Consider the following 22,291-nt stretch of genomic DNA (forward strand, 5'->3'; position numbering starts at 1 on the left):
ATTTCACTGATTAATGCTTCCACAGTTCGGCAATTAAAGCCCTTTGTGACTTTCTTTCGATGATGTAGGAGGATGTTACCGATTTTTCTGCAATTAGGGATATGCACTATGGCCTATAAAATTTTCAACCTTATTGTTTTTATATTCTGTGTTTTTGGGTGGGCGTGAGGGCGATTTAGGGGATGATCTTGTTGCAATTTGTGTGGGGGAGGGAGGCTTGGGTCGGTGTTCTCATTGTGTTTTTAATTGTTTTTATGTGAGGGAGGGGGATTTGGGGGCCGATGTTTTGTTGCATTCCATGCAGGGGACGGAGGTTTGGGGAGTTGATGATTATGCTGCCAGTTGTTTTTTTGAGCGTGGCAATGGCTTTGCTGTTTCTCTCTGAACTGTCTTCCATGTTTTTCTTTATTTTTCTCCAGATAGCCATGAAACAATCTCACAGTTGCATACTGCATAATACTTTGATAATAACTTAAACTTTGAATCAGTAATCTCTATTCTTACCCACAAAGATATGGCCATCATATTCTTCTACTCCCCGGAATGTTCTAAATGCAATAGAGAACAACTTTCTGCTTCACACCAGACCTTTATTGAAGTTTCACAGATTTACCAGCGTATACAAACTGCTGGTATTTAAATTCCATGTGGTGGGATGAGGATCCAATATCAAAGTTCATCCACACGTATATATGCTGATTCTTATTATTGCTGTTACATTGATTCCGCTAATTGAAAAGATTATTGATTTGTTAATAAAGTTATATTGTGATTGAATGTAGCATCTATGTTACTTAACAAATCTATTAGCTAAAACTATCCACTCAATTTACATAAAGCAATAACTTGCTGGAGGAACTCTGTGGATGAAGCAGTATCTGTGATCAGAAAAGGAATTGTCGACATTTTTGGCGGAGACCCTGTGCTGAAAACACCTCTATCAGTTCTAATACATGATTTTGACCCAGCGTCAACAATTTCTTTACCCCCACTCCAACCAACAGATACTGCTCGACCCACTGGAGATTACTCCATCTTCCTGTTTGTTGTTCCAGATTCCAGCACCTGCAGTCTTGCGTATCTCTGCTGAATGTTCATCTGTTCTCCCATTTCAGCTTCCAACTGTTCATCGCTGGCGGTCAGATTTATCGCTTGGACAATTAGTGTGATCCAGTAATCACACTGATCGTGGATTGATGGTGGGAATATAGCAGCCAGAGGGAGACGACAAGTTCCCATCAGCCTCTGGGAAGAAACACTGCTGGTGAGACAGAGATCCACAGAACACAGAGCAGAGTGGAGGAAGGCCACATTATCAGCACAGGGTCGGTATTGAATAGAGCTGACCGCTGACCCAGAACACTGAACCAGCAGATAAGGAGGTTGTGGGAGCTGACACTGTGCACCTGGGAGGGTTTGATGAATTGTCCAAGGATAAACAGACCCCCTTATAATTAAAGAACTGATGGTTCAGGTAATTCTGGTACAGCGTGGACAGGTATATGAGAGGATTGGAAAAAAAAACATGGATAAGAACTGGACATGTGGCTTTATAATTAGCTACCAATGAGTAGGCAGAGTCTGGAACCTTTATGCGGGAATGTATAAATTATGCTTGAGGAGATATTTGGTGGTAACACTGGAGTCCAGCAACTGCTGAAGAAATGTCCACAACGCTGTCTCAGAGAAGAACTCACTGCATTGAAATCTGGACACGTTCACCTGGAGCAGGTAATGTATGAACACAAATAGAGGTTGTGAGACTAAAAGGTAACCAGAATTGTTTGAAGCTACATGCTAAAGCTTTGATGTGTTTGAACTAATCAATGATTAATCAAGAAAAGTTATCAGGCAAAATTATTGTGTGTCGTGTTTCTCATGCACTGCATTGAATACAAAATAGAGGATTCAGTGGGTGGTAGGGGGTAGTTTGGGGGGAAAATGTCCATGGACTGTGGGAGGAAATTCAATGGGTTTGGGAGAGCACTGTAGGCTGCAAGAGAGGATTCAGTGGATGGGGAAACGCAGATGATGGGAGAGAGTGTCAGTGGGTTAGGAGAGAGTGTCAGTGGGTTATGGGAGGAGATTTTACTTGAGTGGAGAAAGTCGGTGATTGGGGAGAGTGTCTGTGGGCTGTGTGAGGGGATTTAGTGTGTGGGACATATTACACTGGGTCATGGGGAAATGATGATCTCATTCACATCCCTGTGGTTCTGAGATTCACCAGCTAGAATTTGTAGATAAACTGGGGGACAATTCCTGACCCCACTTTAAATGTGCACATCTCTTTTGACTACTTTCTTGCTTTGGATGCAATAAATTGTGCCATAGTGCCCATTGCAGTTACCAGTGTAGCAAAATTCTCAGCATTCTCCCTTATGAATGTCATAAAACTCCAGTTTGTTGTCTCTTCATATTTCTTCTTCAGGTACTCGTACCTCTGCTGAGCCCTTTGCGCATCCTCCATCCTGCCTTCAACTTCGTATTTCTCCATCTCACTCCTCATATGCTCCATGGCTTCCTTCAGCTCCTCCACACTGCACTTTTTACCCTGCTCAAATCTTTTTCTGATCTGCTCTATGATTTTCTTATTCCTGCATTCCTCAAATGCTTTCCTCTTCTGCTCCATCATCTTCATCTCCTGTTTCACCCTCGAGAGCTCCTGTTCCAAAGCTGACAAAAGGGCAAAGGATGAATTGGTTAGTCTGTGCAGGGAGTGTTGAGGGGATCACTTCCCTTGATGTCTGTGACAGGATACTGAGAGGGAGCTTCACTCACTGTTCAATCTAAGAAACACACATAAAATGCTGGAGGAGCTCAGCAGGTCAGGCAGCATCTATGGAAATTAATAGACAGTCAATATTTCAGCTGCTTCCCAGTTTCAGGACTGAGAGGGAAGGAGGAAGATGCCAGAATAAAAAGGGAAGGTGAGGGCAAAGATACTAGCTGGAAGGTGATAGGTGAATCCAGGAGGGTGGGAAAGGTCAAGGGCTGGAGAGGAAGCAATCTGATAGAAGAGGAGTGAACTATCTGAGAAAGGGGAGGAGGAGGGAACTCGGGGTAGCAATACGCAGGTAAGAAGTAGTAAAAGGTCAGAGTGGGGATCGAGGGAGGAGTGGTGAGAAATTGGTTTACCAGAAGGGCAAAAATCAATACTCATGCCATCAGGTTGGAGGCTCTCCAACTGGAATATAAGGTGGTGTTCTACTACCCTGAGCATGGCATCTTCTTGGCACAAGAGGAGGCCAGCAATCGATATGTCGGAACGGGAATGGGATTTGTAATTAAAATGTTTGGCCACTGGGAATTCCTGTTTGTGGAGGATGGTGCAGAGGTTCTCGACAAAGCAGTCGCCCAATTTACAATGGTTCTCACCAATGCAGAGGCCACATCGGGAGCACCAGAAACGAGACACCAGCAGATTTGCAGGTGCTGTGTTGTTTCACCTGGAGGGACCATTTAGGGCTCTGAATGGAGATGATGGAGGCAGTGTATGGGCAGGTGTAGCATTTAGCCTGCTTGCAGGGTTAAGTGCCGTGAGGGAGATATTTGGGGGGGGGGAGGAGACAAATGGGTAAGGGAATCACGGAGGAAGCAATCTCCGTGGAAAGCAGAGAGAGGGGCAGTAAAGATACATTTAGTGTAGAATCCTTTTGGAGTTGGCAGATATTGCAGTGGGTGATGTGTTGTATGCAGACTCTCACAGGGTGGTGTGTAAGGACAAAGGAACTCTAGCACTGTTAAGGTTGCGGGAAAATGGGGCAAGTATGCATAATCCGGAAATGCAAGAGATGTGGGTGATGTCATCATCAATAATGGAGAGAGGGAAGTCCCATTCTTTAAAGAAGGACGTCACCAGTTTTGTTTCCAAAAAATCATTTTTAGGTATTTCTCAGATTATTTATCACAAACATGCATGCAATCAAAAACAACATATTTAAACTCCCATCTCTGTCCTCCTCAATACCCTCCACTCCTTTGTTGGCCCCCAGAAATACTCCTGATCCTGACAGAAGAGATAAACGTAACCTTTGCCCATGACCCTAAGGGATGGGAAACTCCCCCTGCTCCCCCTCTACGTCTCTCATAACATTCAGAACAAATCTTGGAAATGCGCTGTCCTCCAGCCTATCAAAGTGCTAGTTCTTGAAGTGCCTGTCCACGTGTGATAGAATGAGCTCTGCCCACAGCAGGTGTATTGGAGAATGATACAGCACTCCCCATGAACTGTGCCATTTCCAACCTCGAAGTCAGTAGGCAGTGGTGTCTTTTCCCAGAGACTAGGATGAGAGGAATCATCTTACAGGATACACGGCAGTCCACCTTCTCACTGTCAATGGACATCAACACTCGAAACTACCACCAGTACCTGACCTCTCCAGGCAGAAGCCACTTATAGCTGACATGTACATTCCTCTCTGGGCAGCAAGTCTGACAGACCCACCAGTTTGTTCCATTTCCTAACCCCAAATATCAGCGGTGGAGAAATCCTCAGACATCTCACAGGAATCTGCGCCTGTTGGTAGACATGGGGGATGGGCCTTCTCCACATCAGGTATCAGACTGAAGGATGACCTGATTGTTCCTGGAAGTCCATCCAGAGCCATGTCTTGAGGTAGAGATGAGCAAGTCACCTAATCACAACCCTTTGCACAGTCCCTGAACCCTGGTAAACAAGTCCAAGGAAAATATTCCTCATTAAGAATTGGGTAGCTCTTGGCCTACCCTGGAGTCTGAACATAAAACACAACTTTTATGGTCTGCACCCTCCTTGCTACCCAGTTCACTGTCCCAGCAACAATACTGAGAGTCCCACAACCACTGGAGCATGATTACTCTGCCCACAAGAGGGGTCAGTGTCCCATGGTTGTTTTCCATTCCCATCACCCACGGCCACAATCGGTGTAAATGCTGGGGTCCCACTCCTGCAGCCATCATCCCACCATATAGCCTGTGTTTCTAATTGACACTATTCAACCCCTCTCTCGTCCCATTGTATTCTCGCTTGTTTCAGCATAATACACTGGGGCTTGGATCAAATTAATGCACCCTTCATTTATATGAGAAATTCAGTTATACTCTGATTTCCCTTTCCAATATGATCTCCAACTAGAAAATCGTTACTCCCTTTCGTTACCCATTAGACAGAGTTTGATTAGGAACAGTCAACATGGATTTGTGCGCAGAAGGTCATGTTTGACAAATCTTATTGAATTTTTTGATGAGGTTACTAAGAAAGTTGACGAGGGTAAAGTGGTGGATGTTGTCTAGATGGACTTCAGTAAGGCCTTTGACAAAGTTCCACCCGGAAGGTTAATTAGGAAGGTTCAATTGTTAGGCATTAATATGGAAGTAGTAAAATGGATTCAGCAGTGGCCAGTTGTGAGACGCCAGAGAGTAGTGGTGGATAACTGTGTCAGATTGGAGGACGGTGTGTAGAGGTGTGTACTGGGTCCAATGTTCTTTGTAATATATATTAATGATCTGGATGATGGGGTGGTAAATTGGATTAGTAAGTATGCAGATGATACTAAGATAGGTGGTGTGGATGATGAGTTAGGTTTTCAAAACTTGCAGAGAGATTTAGGACAGTTAGAAGAGTGGGCTGAAAGATGGCAGATGGAGTTTAATGCAGAAAAATGTAAGGTGCTACATTTTGAAAGAACTAATCAAAATAGGACATACATGGTAAATGGTAGGGCGTTGAAGAATACAGTAGAACAGAGGGATCTAGGAATAATGGTGCATAGTTCCCTGAAGGTGGAATCTCATGTGGATAGGGTGGTGAAGAAAGCTTTTGGTTTGCTGGCCTTTATTAATCAGAGCATTGAGTATAGGAGTTGGGATGTAATGTTGAATTTGTATAAGGCATTGGTAAGGCCAAATCTGGAGTATTGTGTACAGTTCTGGTCACCAAATTATAGGAAAGATGTCAATAAATTTGAGAGAGTACAGAGGAGGTTTACTAAAATGTTGCCTGAGTTTCATCTTCTAAGTTGCAGAGAAAGGTTGAACAAGTTAGGTCTTTATTTTTTGGAGCATAGAAGGTTGAGGGGGGACTTGATAGAGGTGTTTAAAATTATGAGGGGATTGATAGAGTTGACGTGGTTAGACTTTTTCCATTGAGAGTGGGGAAGATTCAAACAAGAGGACGTGGGTTGAGAGTTAGAGGACAAAAGTTTAGCGGTAACACGAGGGGGAACTTCTTTACTCAGAGAGTGGTAGCTGTGTGGAATGAGTTTCCAGCAGAAGTGGTTGAGGCAGGTTCTATGTTGTCGTTTAAAGTTAAATTGGATAGATATATGGACAGGAAAGGAATGGAGGGTTATGGGCTGAGTGCAGGTCGGTGGGACTAGGATAGGGTAAGAGTTCGGCATGGACTAGAAGGGCCGAGATGGCCTGTTTCTGTGCTGTAATTGTTATATGGTTATAAGATGACAAACAGATACATCCCCTTGTAGGTTCAGTAACACATTGTTTTAGAAAGCTATGAATTCCTCCTCAAGATTGCTTGGACCAATTTGAGTTGTCCACACAATGTGCATGTTCCTATCACACCTGCCAATCTATACTTTGATGCATCAGATACATTTGTTTATTGCCTCTACCACTGTAATGTTATTATTTCATACCACCACTGTGTCCTAGTGCCTCCTGGTCTTCTACCATCTTTCCCCTCTCACTCCTGGTCTCCCTTGCCTCCCAGTATCTCCAGCCCCTTCACCACTCTGAGACCTTCTCTTTTTATCCCACCACTTCCTATAATCTCTCTGACCCTCTACCCACCCCTGACCCCAACTTCACCTCCTGCCATGTCTTCAATACCCTTCTGATCTTCCTCTCTCTGAATTGGAGAGTTCTGTCCTCAGCCAGGACCTTCCCTTATCCTCCATGTGCTGACAACTCAATGAATTCAGAAATGAGAATCCGGTTTATTATCACCAACATATGATGTGAATTTGTTTTTGTGTGGCACCAGTACAGTATAGGGCAAAGACACATAGCCTATACATTTCAAAAATACATGAACAGTTGATTAATGAGTTGATAGTTATGTTAGCATTCCAAGTACATCAGATGCCAAGCCCTTCTGTTGTCTCTGCACCTATATCTCTTCGATAAGGATTAACAACTGATGGCCATGGCTCCTGCCTCAATCTACCTCCTCCACTTGGGCACCCCACTCTGGCCTTCTGTTTATGTTCTTTGGGAGATCCAACACCAACTTCTTCTTAACAGGAACATGTCCAAGAACATCAGGACACCCTTCCCTGATCTCACTATGATTCTAGTCCTTCTGATGAACACTGAGGCGAGGTACCCAGCATTTTTAGTTTTCAGACTTCAAGAGTTAATTGTCCTGAATATTTTGAGCATTTTGTTTATTTTCTCACCAGAGACACGCCTTTGTTCCTCCGTCAGCCTGCTGTCCATTTCCTGTACATGGTCTAGACGAGGTTTTTCCTCTTCCAGGAAGTGGGTAAGGACAGCCCACCCCTACAGAGAAGAGAAGATACAATTATTCACGTCCATCTCTCTCCCATTACACCAGTCCACAGGAGACCAGAGATAGTCTCTCACCATCAAACGTCTAGTGCTGGGGATTGATACACAATTAAGGAACTCCTCTTACCAACCTACAGGAAATTGGTAAAACCACAACTGGAGACTATGTACAATTGATATTGTGGCTTTGAATGAAGGCAGAATGTCTTCTTTAATGACACAAGGATAAATTGTAAAAATCGCATAAAGAGTAGAGAATTGGTTGGGTGAAAAAATAAGGATCAGGCAAATCGAGCACAATGTGGGATAATGCAAAATACCCATTATGTCAGAAGGGTAAATAAAATCATATTATCCAAAAGGGAGAGTTTGTGAAGTTCTGAGATGTAGAGGGATCTGGGTGTCCTCGTGCAAGATTCTCAAACTGTTTGTGTGCAAGTAAGTTGGAGGGATAGAGTGTAACAAAAGTAGAAGGGAAAAACTTAAGTGATATCAGGTTTTGATGAGATTGCAATCTGGAATATGGTTTGTATAGGTCTCTTAACACTAACACACTGGAAGCAGTTCAGAGATGGGTTCCTGGACTGATACCTGGAAGGACAGAGTACTTTATTAGAGAAGGTAGAAGACTGGGACTAGACACTTAATTTGGGATAACCCAGAACTAGGAGTCATGGACTGGATAGTTAGTGTATGGGGGAAGGTCGTGAGTTGCAAAGCTTTGTTAGATAAACAGGTAGCTTGATCAACGGAGATATTAAACAAGCATTTTTCTCCCAATGCATTACTAATTTTTGGAACTCTCTCCATTGAAGCAGAGTGGAAGCAGAGAGTAAGGATTTTTAAGGGGGAGATTGGAAGGCACTTAAACACTAGCTTTAAAAGCTAATTCCCACAACCCATGGATACTCTGCCCTATTACTGACTGTCCAACCACTGAGTACCCTTTCACATCCCAGAAACATCTCCCCATCACAAGCTCTCCCCACCCACGGAATCCCCTCCCACAGCCCCACAGGCACATACCCCACCCACTGTAAAGCCTCCCACAATCCACAACCCTCATTCCCCAATCATAGACTCAATCTACCCAGTTAATGCCATTCCAGATGTTATGCAGAGTGGAAATCAAACACACTTTAGTTGGGTGAATGGAAGGAGGCAGAGGAGGGAATTTTCAGAATTCATGTAAGGCAGAGAAAGGAAAAGCTATGAGAATTGAAAAGTAAATGCCTTGCTGTAAAATATTGAACACACCTCCATCTCGTTCTTAGTCCTTTCTTCATACTCCTTGATGGACTTATCAAGATCCTTCTTCAGCTCCTGGAAACCACCAGGTCTCTGGTAATGTCCAGATGTCAGGTTTTCTTTAATTGATGACATTACTTCTTTTAGATGTGTCTCACATTCCTCTTTTAACTTTTCCTTGATCTTGACCATGAGAGACTTGTAAGTAGAACTCATCTTCTCCTGGAAGTGAAGGAAAGATGCATAGTAAACTAGGAAACAGTGTGGTGCGTGGCCAAGTGGTTAGGGCGTTGGGCTCACGATCTGAAGGTCATAGGTTCGAGTCTTGGCCAAGGTAGCATGTTGTGTCTCTGAGCAAGACACTTAACCACACACTGCTCCAGTCCGCCTAGCTGAAAATGGGTACCGGCAAACACTGGGGGTTAACCTTGTGATAGACAGGCATCCTATCCGGGGTGGGGGGAGTCTTATACTCTCAGTCACTTCACGCCACAGAAACCCGATGGGCCACAAGGCTCAGGACAGACTTTAATTTAATACTAAACAAAGTATTGCAGACCCTCTCTCTCAGTGGTATATCTGCATACCATCTATATCTCTGAGTTGCTCTCTGTCAGGGAGAGATGCATACACTGACCACTGTCTTTCAGTGCATCTCTCTCAGTGAGAGATCTGTACACTAAATATACCTCAGTCACTCTCTCTCAGGGGGAGATCTGTACACTAACTATATCTGAGTCACTTTCTCTCAGGGGGAGATCTGTATACTGACCAGGAGTGATCTGTATACAAACCGGTGTCTCTCCGCCTCTCTCATTCAGGGAGTGACGTGCACTATCTAGTGTCTGTCAGTACCTCACTTTCAAGATGATACATATGCACTCTGTCTCTCAGTCTATGTTGTTAAGTATTGGGTCCAGGGACTGGTGTTCGGAGATGAGACAGTTGGTAATCACTGAACATGAAAAGCTCACCTCCAGCTGTCGGATGTATTTGCCGCTATTGTTGTTCATAGACCTTTTGTGGAAGATGTTGAATGCCTCTATGCTGTTCATATTGTAATTCTCTGTGTGTTTGCTCATAGTAAGACAGCCAGATTCTGAGAATTTTTTAATTTCAGTATCAAAGAATTTCAGGGCTTCATCTACTGCTGCTTGGTTTTCCACCTCCACTAATTTGGTGACACAGCTTTCCACACACGGTAGGACTCCATCTGTCATCATGCTAATGTATGTCTCGGTCATTTCAACAAATCCTGTGTGGGATGTTTCTGGAGGTCAGTGCCTGGAGATCTGATCACACCCTCAATTCTCACTCTCCACATCCCAATGTACCCAACCCATTCTCATTCACTTCCAATGGGATCCCACTTCCTCCAATTCCCTCTCATCATTCATACTCCCAATGGGATCCCACCCTGTTCCCATTCAATCCCACAGTCTACACTCCCAATGGGTCCACAACCCCTCGCATTCAATCCCACAGTTGATATTCCCAATGGGACCTCACCCCTTTCCCGTTCAAAAACACTGTCAACGTTCCCAATAAAAGGATTCCCTTCCGATTGAATCCTACAGTCCATATTCCCAATGGGACCCCACCCCTTTCCCATCAATCCCAGAGTTCGTATTCACAATGGAACCCTACACCTCCTCATTCACTTGTAGTGAACTCCATCTTTTTCCATTCACTCCTACCCTCTGCACACATGCTGGTATCCCACAGCACTCCACTCACTCGCAATGGGATCCCAACCACCTCCCATTCGCTTCCCTTGTCACACTTGCAATGGGATCTCAGCCCGTTCTCATTCACTTCCCTTGTACACATTTCCAATGGCATCCAAACCTCTTCCCATTCAATCCCACTGTCTACATTGCCATGTACTCCGATAGTATATTCCCATTCCAGGTGAGTGTTTTAGGCCAAGATCCTTCACCAGGACTGCAAAGGAAGGGGAGAAATCAGGATTGGAAGGTGGGGGAAGAGAGGAAGAAGTCCAAGGTGGCAGGTGATAGGTGAAACCGGGAGAGGAGGAGGGGGTGAAGTGAAGAGATGAGAAGTTGATTTGTGAAACAGACTATGGGTTGAAGTTGGGGAATCTGATAGGAGATGGCAGAAGATCATGGAAGAAAGGGAAGGGAAGGAGAAACCGAGGGAAGTGGTGGGCAGGTAAGAAGTTTGAAAAATCGATGTTCATGCCATCAGGTTGGAGACTACCCAGACAGAATATAAGCTGGCCTCATCGTGGAACAAAGAGGTCATGGACTGACATGTGCAATGGAATGGGAAGTAGAATTGAAATAGGTGGTCACAAGGAAATCCCACTTTTTGTGGCAGACAGAGTGAAGGTGCTCAACATGATTGCATGAACATCAATTTCTTGACCTCTGGTAATTCCCCTGCCTCCCCATTTCCTTCACCATTCCCCATTCTTGTTTCCCTCACACACCTTCTCTTCTCACCTGCCCATCACCTCCATTTGATGCTCCAACCCTTCCCTTTCTTCCATGTTCTTCAGTCCTCTCCTATCAGATTAACCCTTCTCCAGCCTGTTATCTCTTTCACCAATCGACTTCTCAGCTCCTTACTTTAGCACCGTCCCCTCTCCCAGTTTCACCTATCACCTGCCACTTTGTACTTCTTCCTTCTTCCCCCTCCTCCATCTTCTTATTCTGATATCTCCCATCCATTTTCTAGTCCTGATGAAGGGGCTTGGCATGGAACATCGACTGTTTACTCTTTTCCATTGGTGTTGCCTGGCCTGCTGAGCTCCTCCAGCATTTAATGTGTGTTGCTTTAGATTTCCAGCATCTGCAGATTTTCTCATGCCAGGTTAGTGTGTTATACTGAAGAGAGGTGGTGAGGTTTTGCCCAGTTACTCACTCCTGCCCATGACCAGCTGACCCCCAACAACTCTTTTGACTTTCTTGTGGGTTTGAATGTAATTGATGAGTTTCTGCCGCTCTGTAACAAAATCCTCATCCAGATCCTTGTCCTCCAATTCCTGAAGCTGCTTGAGTTTCTTCCAGTGTGTGGGAGTGGGAAATGCAAAGCAGCGACGCGAGGGAAAATTATTACGGATACACTTGCGGAGTTCATTATATTTCTTGTCCTGCTCTCTGATCTCACCTGTGAAAAAGAACCAGGAATCAGGCAGGAATCACCCTCACTGAGTCTGTTCTCCCATTCCCAACATGGTGACTGTTACCCACAGGGCTGTGGGGAGGAATAGGGGAAGGACAGCAAGGAAACAGAGGGGAGGTAGTTTGCGAGATGTGATGGCGAGGGACAGGATGTGTGGGGGGGCATCAAGTGCATTTGTAATTGGGTCATGGGTAACTTGACATGGAGGGGAAGGATGTGACATTGAAAGGGTAGTACAGGGTCATATTGATTGAGAGGTGTGTGTGTGGGAGAGTGGCTCCCAGCCAATCAGGTGAGACTCTGATGGGAAGGAGGTGTCAGCTGGGTGGGAATGGTGCATTTTTACCATCGAACCCGAGGATGGTGTATGCCGACATCAGGTTATTGCAGGGAATTGTGAGGTAATTTGAATGTGAACAGGGCAGGGGAATGCAGAGAAAGGGGGGAATGAGAGATGTGAAGGGGCTGGAGAAAGTATGCACAGATAATCAGGTAAGAGCTTACCCCTGTCTTCACCACCCCTCACACATTGTATTCAACCCTGCTCCCTTTATTTTCTGGCTGCTTTCCAAGTTCACTCTGTCTCCTCAGAGACTGGCACTGCCACATACTTACTGCCCTTCAGTTTCAGAATGTGCTCCAGGTACTCATTTGGAGTCGCATCTTTTCCATCAATCTTCATACACAGTGTCAAATCACGGATCACCCAGACAAATTCAGGGAAGAAACGGACAAAGTCCCAACTGTTGCAGCCATCAGGCTGGGACTTCATCAGGATCCACTTAGACAGTTCAGTCACAAAACTGGGGGCAACATCAAGGATAAAGGAATGAAGGGTTGGCAGGAAAATACTGAAGAATGTCGGGGGGAGAGGGGGAGAGGGACCATTCAGTATACAGACCTCCCTCTCAGAAAGAGGGCCAAAATACCAATCAGTGTACAGATCTCCCTCTCAGCGAGAGCGTAACTATGAGACACCAGCCATTGTGGAGATATCTCCCTGAAAGAGAGAGAGTCTTGATGAGTAAAAGGCAAAGCTGTTGGTAGTTGAGAATCCTGGATGGCAAGGATTATTGTAACTCTGGTCATGAAAAGAGGAGATGTCTTGAATCATATGCAGGCAGCTGGGATCAGGTGAATCATTGCATATTTCTAAGAGAATGCCACAGTAAACTCAAAATAGAAATTTGGAGGGCAGAAAAGAGCATGAGATGACTTTAGCTAAGAAAACTAAGGAGAATTCTAATTATTGTTGGACTTTTACATTAAATGTAAGGGCTCCAGGTACCTTTGCACAGCAGAAGGACCTGAGAGTATAGGTGCATAGTTCCTTTAAATGGGAGTTACAAGTAGAGGGAATGGGGGTGTGAGTAAAGTTTGTGACAGGCTGGCCTTCATCAGTTAGTGCACTGTTTGATGTGGGCGGTTGAACTCCGATTGTACAAAGCATACTGCATACACTTCTGATCACAGTTATAGCTAAGATGTGATTAAACCAGAAAGAGACCAAAGAAACATTTTGAAAGATGTTGCCAGGAATCATGGAAATGAGAGGTTAGACACCGCGACCTTAATTCTTTGGAGCATAGAAGATTGAGGGGTGATCTCACAGCTGTAACAACAAGATCATGATGGGCATTGATAGGGTCAGTGGTCTTTGTTTGCAACATTGGGGAAATGAAAATTACAGGATATAATATTACAGTTACAGTGAAAGGATTAATAAGAACCTGAGATGTACATAGAGGGTGGTGATTATATTGAACCAGCCAGCAGAGGAAGTGGGTGAGGCATGTAAATTAGACACATTTACTAAGTATGTGGACAGGTATGAAGATGACAAGAATTCAGAGGAATATGGGAACCCGACGGAAATGGGATCAGCTTGAGAATACATTTTATTTTTCATTTTTAAAATCTTTTTTATTAATTATTATTAAAGATCAACAAAAAACATTAAGCTAATCAAGTCAATGTGTCAATATGTACAATGAAGAATTAAATTACCAAATAACTGATTAACAAAGCTAAACAATATATCAATAATAATAAGGAAAAATAAAGTGTTAAGAATTTTTTTTAGTAAGAATGGACAAGCATGGCTGAAGGGTTGCTTTCTCTACTGTATAGCTCACTGACTGTATGATTGAGAGACAATGGTCAGTGAACAGATTGTATGCCAAAAGAAAGGGAGAGAGAATTGTAACTCTGTGCACAGATATCCCATTGAGAGATACGGGGTTGAGAAAAACCCATCAGTGTACAATCTCTTTCTAAGAGAGTAGGACTGAGAGATATCAGTCACAGCAGATATTCCCAAGAGGGAGGAACTGAGAGACACGTGTCACTGTAGAGATATCACGCTGAAAGTGAAGGACTGAGAGACACCAGTGAAGGATACTGTAGGTCTTGCAGGGATTGCTGGTCTATGTTTCTTTGACTATTGTAAATGAGGACGCTGCTCAGAAGGATAGCCAGTAAATAGATGGAACGATCATTGTCGATGTCTCCCTGCAGGTAGGACAGACAACCAGTTAGTCAGAGCTCTCGCTCAGAGATCAGTTAGATAGATAACCATCCCATTTCTAGACATTTCTTGCTCAGTGTTTACAGAGGTTGGTGGGTGAGGCTTCCCTCCACAGAATCCTTCCTGCTAATGCCACTAGTGGCAGGTGTATGGCCAAGGAAAGCCTTACAGACTGAGTCTCAGCCAGGGCTCACCACCACAGTGCTGGGGGAGAGCACACTGTCGTGGTACCTTAACATCTGTTTTATTTGGGAGGATGGGGAGGGGAATTGGTGTGGTTGGGACAGGGAATTTGGAGTGGGTCTTTGATCACATACAGTTCCAATAGAAAAGATGGCAGAATTCCTCCCTGAAGCTCAGCATTAACCCATGACAATGTTAGTTAATAAATGAACAACTTAATTATGTTTTACTATAAATCTACATTGTAAACAGCATTTAACCATCTAAACTGCCTGTGGTAGGATTTGAACTCTGGTCAGTGGGTTACCCCTTTGGTAATGAAACCACTGTTCTGAGGAGGGGCATAGTTGTGAAGGAAAGACTGACCTTGTCAGGGTCTCCCAGACCCTCAGTGTCCAACAACAAGAGGACCTCATTGGGTCTCTGAGGGAGGGATCGAAACCACATCCAGATTCCTTTGGTGTGAGCCTGTGTGGTTGAATCCACTGAGAATCCTGCAGAGGAAGAGAGATAGAGAGAGACAGAGAGGTAAAGTTTGCAAAACATAAGTGGATCTGTTGTGTTCCATAGCTCAAAGACATGTAGGTTGTGAGTACCCTATCCCTAGTTTGTGAGTGAAGGATAGGGTTTTGGAGGAATTGCTGGGAACAAGGGAAAAATAAAATGAGATTTTGTAGAATTTGTGAAAAAGAACAATTGCTGGTCGGCACAGAGTTGGTTTTGCAGCAAATCTGGTCGCCATTAATGAGACCAGTGTGCTCTCTATTTCCAAGATATGAAGCAAACATGCAGTTTAAATTCCCGAGACTTCTCTCGATTTACTGTCCAAAACATTGATGGGAACACCAACATGACACCAACGGATGTCTCCAGTACATCTCCCTCTTCCGACAGCTTGACAATGCAAGTGTGCTCTGTGTGTCCCAGGTCTCAGGATAATTTCTGCAAGACAGATAGTAAACAGAGGTGAAAGGTTAGAGGTGGAAGTTTACAGCCACTGCCCTTACCCTTCTTGTCTCCTGCAAGACAGTTCATGAGGTAGGACTTCCCTGTACGAGCAGCACCAATCACAGCCACAACAACCATTGGATCCTCAATGGACTGGAGGACCTTCAGAGCCTCTGGGTTAAGCTGCAGCTTCCCATCCTTTTTATAAACCAGCTTCAAGGGTTTCTCCATCTTCTGTTTGGAGGCATCGTGGACCCTGGTTCCCAACATCCAACAGTCTTTTCCCAAAATGTCTACAAAATCAGAGCAAGGGAATCTCACACTGCTTGAATCTGAGTAAATGGAACAGACAAAACACAGAGCACATCAGCAAAACACCTGCATCTCAATCCTGAGCCCGTAGAATATACCCCAAACTTTAATTTACACACTGGGATCTGTTAACTACAGTATATACCAATCCCTGATACCATGGATTGTAACCCAGCCTCTACATCATTACCTGGATCTGTTATTTTATATATACTCCCTCTGAACACCTGCAATAGATTATGGCTTATAATTCACTCCTAGGTATCTGTATTTCAACATATAATCTCCCCAAATCCCCGTCTCTAAAGCACTCCCAGTGATCTGTCTATTTTCTTTATAGAAATCTCCAAACCTCTGGATTAGGTGTTAGCCTGTAGCTCACTCCCAGGAGTCTATTGTTGTATAACATAACACCACAAAGAACCCTTCTGTTACTCACTCCAGGGAATCCGCTGTGATATTGTCATGGTCCTGTCTGATCAGCGGCAGGCATCAAAGATCCAGTGCTCCAATTCCCCAGAGTATGGTTAGCTGCCACTGTCCATCAGAGACTCAGACTGCCAATTGTTGCCTACCACATTCCTTCATGGAAAGGTCTCTACTTAAAGGCAGTGTGCCGAGCACTCAGTGCTCACTCATAGGAGTTCTATTTTTAGTACTAGTGTTTGTTGATTTTGGCTTTGGATTTTATTTGTATCATCTTGTTTATTCTGAGTCTGAATTAATTTGGACCTTACTCTGCACTTGGGTTAACCACCATCCATAGGTCTCTTGTTATAGCACGAATGAGCCATCATGAACCAGAGTAGCTGTTAGTTTCAGGTGTGTTCAAGCTGGAGACTCTGTCAACACTTGTCTATCCTTCATCAGGAAGGCCTCAAAGCTCTCTACTTCTTTCGTGATGAAAAAAGGCAAACAATTCTCTTACACCACCGCCCACATCTGTCTGACAGAACTAGTCCTCAACATGAAAAGTTTTTTTGTGGGGTCCTCCCACTTTCTCTGAGCCCAAGAGTAGCTTTGGTCACTGGCATGAGCCTAAGGTATGTAGAATAGTCTATGTTTGAAACTTTGTCCGGTTTTACTCGGCAATTCTTCCTCCACTACATTGATGACTGTGTTAGTGCTGCTTCATGCACCCATGCATGTCAGTGAGTGAAGGATCGGACCAGAGGTAGGTATCAGGGAAAGTACTCAGATGCAAAATTGAAATAACATATATGATGGGTTGAATAGTTTGAAGTGTGTCTATTTTAATGCTTGGAGTATTATGGGTAAAGTTGATGAACTTAGAGCATGAATCAGTACATGGAAATATGATGTTGCAGCCATAACTGAAACTTGGCTGAGAGAGGGGCTGTAATGGGTGATTAGTATACTGAATTTTAGAAAAGATAGAGGAGGAAGTAAAACAGGGGATGGAGTTGTGCTGCTACTCAGGGACAATATCACAGCTGCACTCAGAGCAGACACAATGGAGGGGTCAGACACTGAGTCCAGGAAGGCTGCAATTACACAGATAGGACTGTACTACAGAACCCCTGATAGCCACTGGAACATTGAGGAACTGATAAGTAATCAGATTAAGGAAATGTGTGAAAATAATACGGTGTTGTCATGGGGTATTTCAAATTCCTTAATGTAAACTGGGGCCTTCTCAGTGTAAGGTGTTTAGATGGGGCAGAATTTGTTAAGTATATTCAGGTAGGTTCTTAAATCAATATGTGGACAGTCCAACAAGAGCAGGGGCAATACTGGACCTGGTGTTGGGTAGTGAGCCTGGTCAGGTGACTGACCTTTCAATCGGTGAACAGTTACTCAACTCCTTAACATTCAGGATAGATATAGATAAGAATAGGCATGGTCCTTGTGGGAGAATTTTAAATTGGAACAGGGCAAATTACAAGGGCATTAGAGAAGGAGCGAAGAAGAGTTAATTGGAAACACCTTTTTTTCTGGCAAATCCACATCAGACATGTGGAAGGTGTTTAAAGATCAGTTGCACAGAGAGGAGGAAAGATATGTTCCATTAGAAGGAAGGATGGGGATGGAAAGGCAAGAGAACCTTGGATGTCCAAAGGGATTATGAATTTTTTCATGAAGAAAAGGAAAGCTTCCAAAGTCAGGATCAGATGAAGCACATGAGGATTATAAAGAATCCAGAAAAGAACTAAAGAAGGGGATTAGAAAAGCCAGAAGATAACAAGGATGTGTGTGGGACCACTCAAGGATAAAGGGGGAACATTTGCTTTGTGTGGAGAATGTGAGTGAGGTACTTCATGAGTACGTTGCTTCAGGATTTACCAGGGAAAAGGATATGGAGGACCAGGAGATTAGGGCTGAGTGTATAAATACGTTAGGGCATTCAGAGGTCAAGGAGAAGGAAGTGTTGGGTCTCTAAATCAGTATTAAGGTGGATATGTTCCTAGGGCCTGATGGGATTTACTACAGGTTATTGAAGGAACCAAGAGGCAAGATTGCCGGAGTCTTGACCAGTACTTTCATGTCCTCTATACAGCGGTCCCCAACCACCGGGCCGCAAAGCATGTGCTACCGGGCTGTGAGGAAACGATATGGGTCAGCTGCACCTTTCCTCATTCCCTGTCATGCACTGTTGAACTTGAACATAGGGTTGCCAACTGTCCCGTATTTGCCGGGACATCCCGTATACTGGGCTAAATTGGTTTGTCCCGTATTTACCCCGCTAAGGTGGAGCGTTCCTATGAAACCTTTGGTACCAAAATGGCATGAAGCGAAGAAGCAATTACCACTAATTTATATGGGAAAAATTTTTAAACATTCCCAGACCTAAAAAATAACCTACCAAATCATAACAAATAACACATAAAACCAAAAATAAATAACACTAACATAGAGTAAAAGCAGGAATGATATGATAAATACACGGCCTATATAAAGTAGAAATAATGTATGTACAGTGTAGTCGGGAAGATGAAGGCAAAACCGATTTGTGGGAAAAAAATCGGCACGCATGCGCACATCACGCCTGCACACACACAGCTGCCCGCGTGAGGCTTCATGGTCATGGTAGTCTTTGCTGGGGTAAAGTGTCCCGGGATTTGACTGCTACTTTTGTCCCTTATTTGGGAGTGAGAAAGTTGGCAACCCTAACTGCTGTAAAAGACATGTTGAGGTGAGTTTAACCCCACTTGAACACCCACTCCCCCCACGGTTGGCCAGTCCGCAAGAATTTTGTCAATATTAAACCGGTCCACGGAGCAAAAAAGATTTGGGACCCCTGCTCTATATCCACAAGCAAGGTCCTGGAGGACTGGCAAGTGGCTAATATTGTACTTGCATTTAAGAAGGGAACAAGGGAAAATCCAGGGAACTATTAAGCGGCAAGTCTCATGTCAGTTGTAGGGAAATTGCTGGAGAGAATTCATAGGGACAGGATATAGTCACATTTGGAAATTCATGGCCTAATCAGAGAGAGACAGCATGGGTTTGTGTGGTGCAGGTTGTGTCTTACTGGGTTGAATTTTTGACAAGGTGATGAGAGAGATTGATGAGATAATCCTTGTGTCTGTCTGAGTATCTAAAAGACATTAAAATTGTTAAAACTTTGGATAAATTGTAAAGCTTGCCTTAGTTTACGTACTTGGCATACAAATTTCTTGAATATCTTACACTTTACTTAATCAACATACAGATTACTTATTTCTTTGCAGATTTATCAAATTACTTAAAAACACACAAAAATATTGAGTTTTAAATATATCAGTTAAAACAAATTTTTATTTTAGCTATATTTATTTTATTTTTTTATGGACCTAATTTAAGTTGAAAAGTGGAAGAAAAGAAGTTGGGACACTTCCAAAACTTTACTTTACCATTTCATAAAACTCTTTTCTCGAAGCATCCTATAAAGTAAGTGCAATTATGAAGAAAGCACGGCAGTGCCTCTACTTCGTTAGCAGTGTGAAGTTGCTGCAAGATATTTAAAACTGACCATCTTCTATAGATGTGTGGTGGAAAGTATATTTACAGGCTGCTTCACAGCCTGGTATGAAAACACCAATGCCCTTGAATGGAAAATCCTACACAAGGTAGCAGATACAGCCTAGTCCATCATGGGTTAAGTGCTCCCAACCATTGAGTTCATCTATAGAAAACTCTGTCGCAGAAAATCAGCGTCCATTATCAAACACCCACAACCATCCAGGGCATGCACCCTTCTCACTGCCCCCAACAGGAATAAGGTACAAAAGCCTCAGGACTAGCTCCAAGAGGGTCAAGAACAGTTATTATCCCTCATCCATGAAGTTCTTAAACCAAAAAGGATAACTTCACTCAACTGCACTTGAAAAATCATTGAAAAATTCCCACAACCAATGGACTCGCTTTGAAGTACTTGTCATCTCATCTTCTCAAGACTTATTTCTTATTTATTTATCATTATTGTTTCTTTTGGTATTTGTACAGTTTTTTGTCTTCTGCACTATGCTTGAATGCCCTTGATGGCTAGTGTTTCATGGATTCTGTTATAGTTATTATTCTATATATGTGTTGTTGAGTATGCCCACAAGAAAATTAATCTCAGGGTCATATATGGTGACACATATGTTCTTTGATATTAAAATTTATTTTGAAATTACGAGATTACCAAACAAAATAAGCCCCACAGTATTGGACAGACTTTAGTAAAATTATGTGCATTGGAAATGGTTGAGTGGGTTTGTGGACTGGAACTGAGGGAAATACTGGAATCAGGTCACTTATAAGACCATAAGGAAAAAGAGCAGAATTAAGCCATTTGGCCTATCAAGTCTGCTCCACTATTTCATCATGGCTGATCGAGTTCCTTCTCAGGCCTAATGTCTTTCCTTCTATCTGTATCCCCTCATGCCCTGACTAATAAAGAATCTATTAACCGTTGCCTTAAATGTGCACAATGACCTGGCCTCCACAGCTGCCTTGGCAACAAATTCCACAGATTCACCATGCTCTGGCTAAAGAAATTCATAATCAAGACTAAATTGGCTTCCCTGTATTCTGAGGCTGTGTCCTCTGGTGTTAGACTCCCCCATCATAAGAAACATCCCCTCCACATCCACCCTACTGATGCCATTTGAACATTCCATAGATTTTAATGAGAACCCCCTCATTGTTCTGAAGTCCAGTGAGTACAGGCCTAGAACAGTCAAATGATCGGACACATTATAGAAAAGATGATATTTCTTTCAACGTTTTGAAGCAAGTCATTGGCAGCCTCACAATTCCCATTCAGAATGAAACTACAAACATCTCTCATCTCTCAATGTAGTCACCTCCTTGTTTTTGTTTGTTCTGCACATGCTGATGCCATCAAAGAAGAATTCATATTTCGTCAGTCCCTTTTGGAAAATACAAAGACCTCAACATTGTGGAAATGGTAAAAAGTTATTTTGCTGAACAAAACTTTGACTGGAAAGATAAACTCCATGCTCTCTGCAGAGATGCTTGGTAATACATCAGGATTTGCTACTTTAGCGAGAAAGGAAGCTCTTCACATTGTCGTCACTCATTACCTTTTACATAGGTTTGCACTAGTACCAAAAGCTCTTCCAACTGCCCTGAAAGAAGTTTCGTCAACAGCCATGAAAGTCATCAACTTTATTAGAAGCAGATCTCTGAATAATCACATTTTAAGACTTTGTGAAGAAATGGGCATAAAGTACAAAGTGCTTCTTTACCACACAGAAGTTTGTTGGCTTTCAAGAGGATTAGTCTTGAAGTGTATTTTCAAACTAAGGACAGAAGTTTCACTTTTTCTGAAAGAAAAAGAAAACCCATTTTTGGGACACCTTGAGAAAAAAGGACAAGACTGTATCCATGGCAGATATTTTTAACAAAATGAATCAAATAAATCTTTCAGTTCAAGGTCCTGAAGTCACCATTATGGATTCTACTGAAAAATTACAAGCTTTCTTGGCTAAGCTGTCAATATAGAAGAAGGGAGTAGAACCCGATACTTTTGTAGACTTTCAAATACTTTGGGAAGTGCTTTACCAAGATGGAGCTGAGATACAAATTCCTTTGTCAATTTCTTTGCAGAGAGACATCTACAAAGACCTGGAAACACTTCCGAACTCTCTCAAAAATTATTTCCTTCTTGATGGCATTAAAATTGAACCATGGATCCACAATCCTTTTCCTTCTGATATCGAATGTATCGGAGATGTTGATCTGGCCAAAGATGAGCTCATTGATCTTGAGACAAAAAACTGACTGCAATTGGAGTTTACCTCAAAAAGCCTTGGAGAATTCTGTTGTCCCTTGAGGGAAGCCTATCCTCACCTTGTAAAGTGAGCTATGGAAGTATAAATTCCATTTGCAAGAACATATAATTGCAAACCAGGGTTTTCAATTAAAACCATTAAAACTAAAAGTTGAAATTGATTGGATGTCCAATATGAC

The 22,291-nt window shown here is 43.1% G+C and overlaps 1 protein-coding gene across 1 annotated transcript; it reads right to left on the reverse strand.

Moving 5' to 3' along the window:
- Positions 1–2,293: 2,293 nt before the first annotated feature.
- Positions 2,294–15,847, reverse strand: LOC134353500 (guanylate-binding protein 1-like). The gene is made up of 9 exons (XM_063061501.1): positions 15,619–15,847; positions 14,978–15,105; positions 14,303–14,412; positions 12,517–12,704; positions 11,641–11,886; positions 9,729–10,009; positions 8,764–8,976; positions 7,395–7,497; positions 2,294–2,673 (listed from the first exon to the last, which is right to left on the reverse strand). Exons 1-9 carry the CDS (start codon positions 15,827–15,829, stop codon positions 2,294–2,296), a joined length of 1,860 nt encoding a protein of 619 aa, XP_062917571.1. The 5' UTR covers positions 15,830–15,847.
- Positions 15,848–22,291: the final 6,444 nt, after the last annotated feature.

Source organism: Mobula hypostoma, chromosome 11 (assembly GCF_963921235.1).
Source record: "Mobula hypostoma chromosome 11, sMobHyp1.1, whole genome shotgun sequence".
Classification (NCBI taxonomy): Eukaryota; Metazoa; Chordata; class Chondrichthyes; order Myliobatiformes; family Myliobatidae; genus Mobula; species Mobula hypostoma.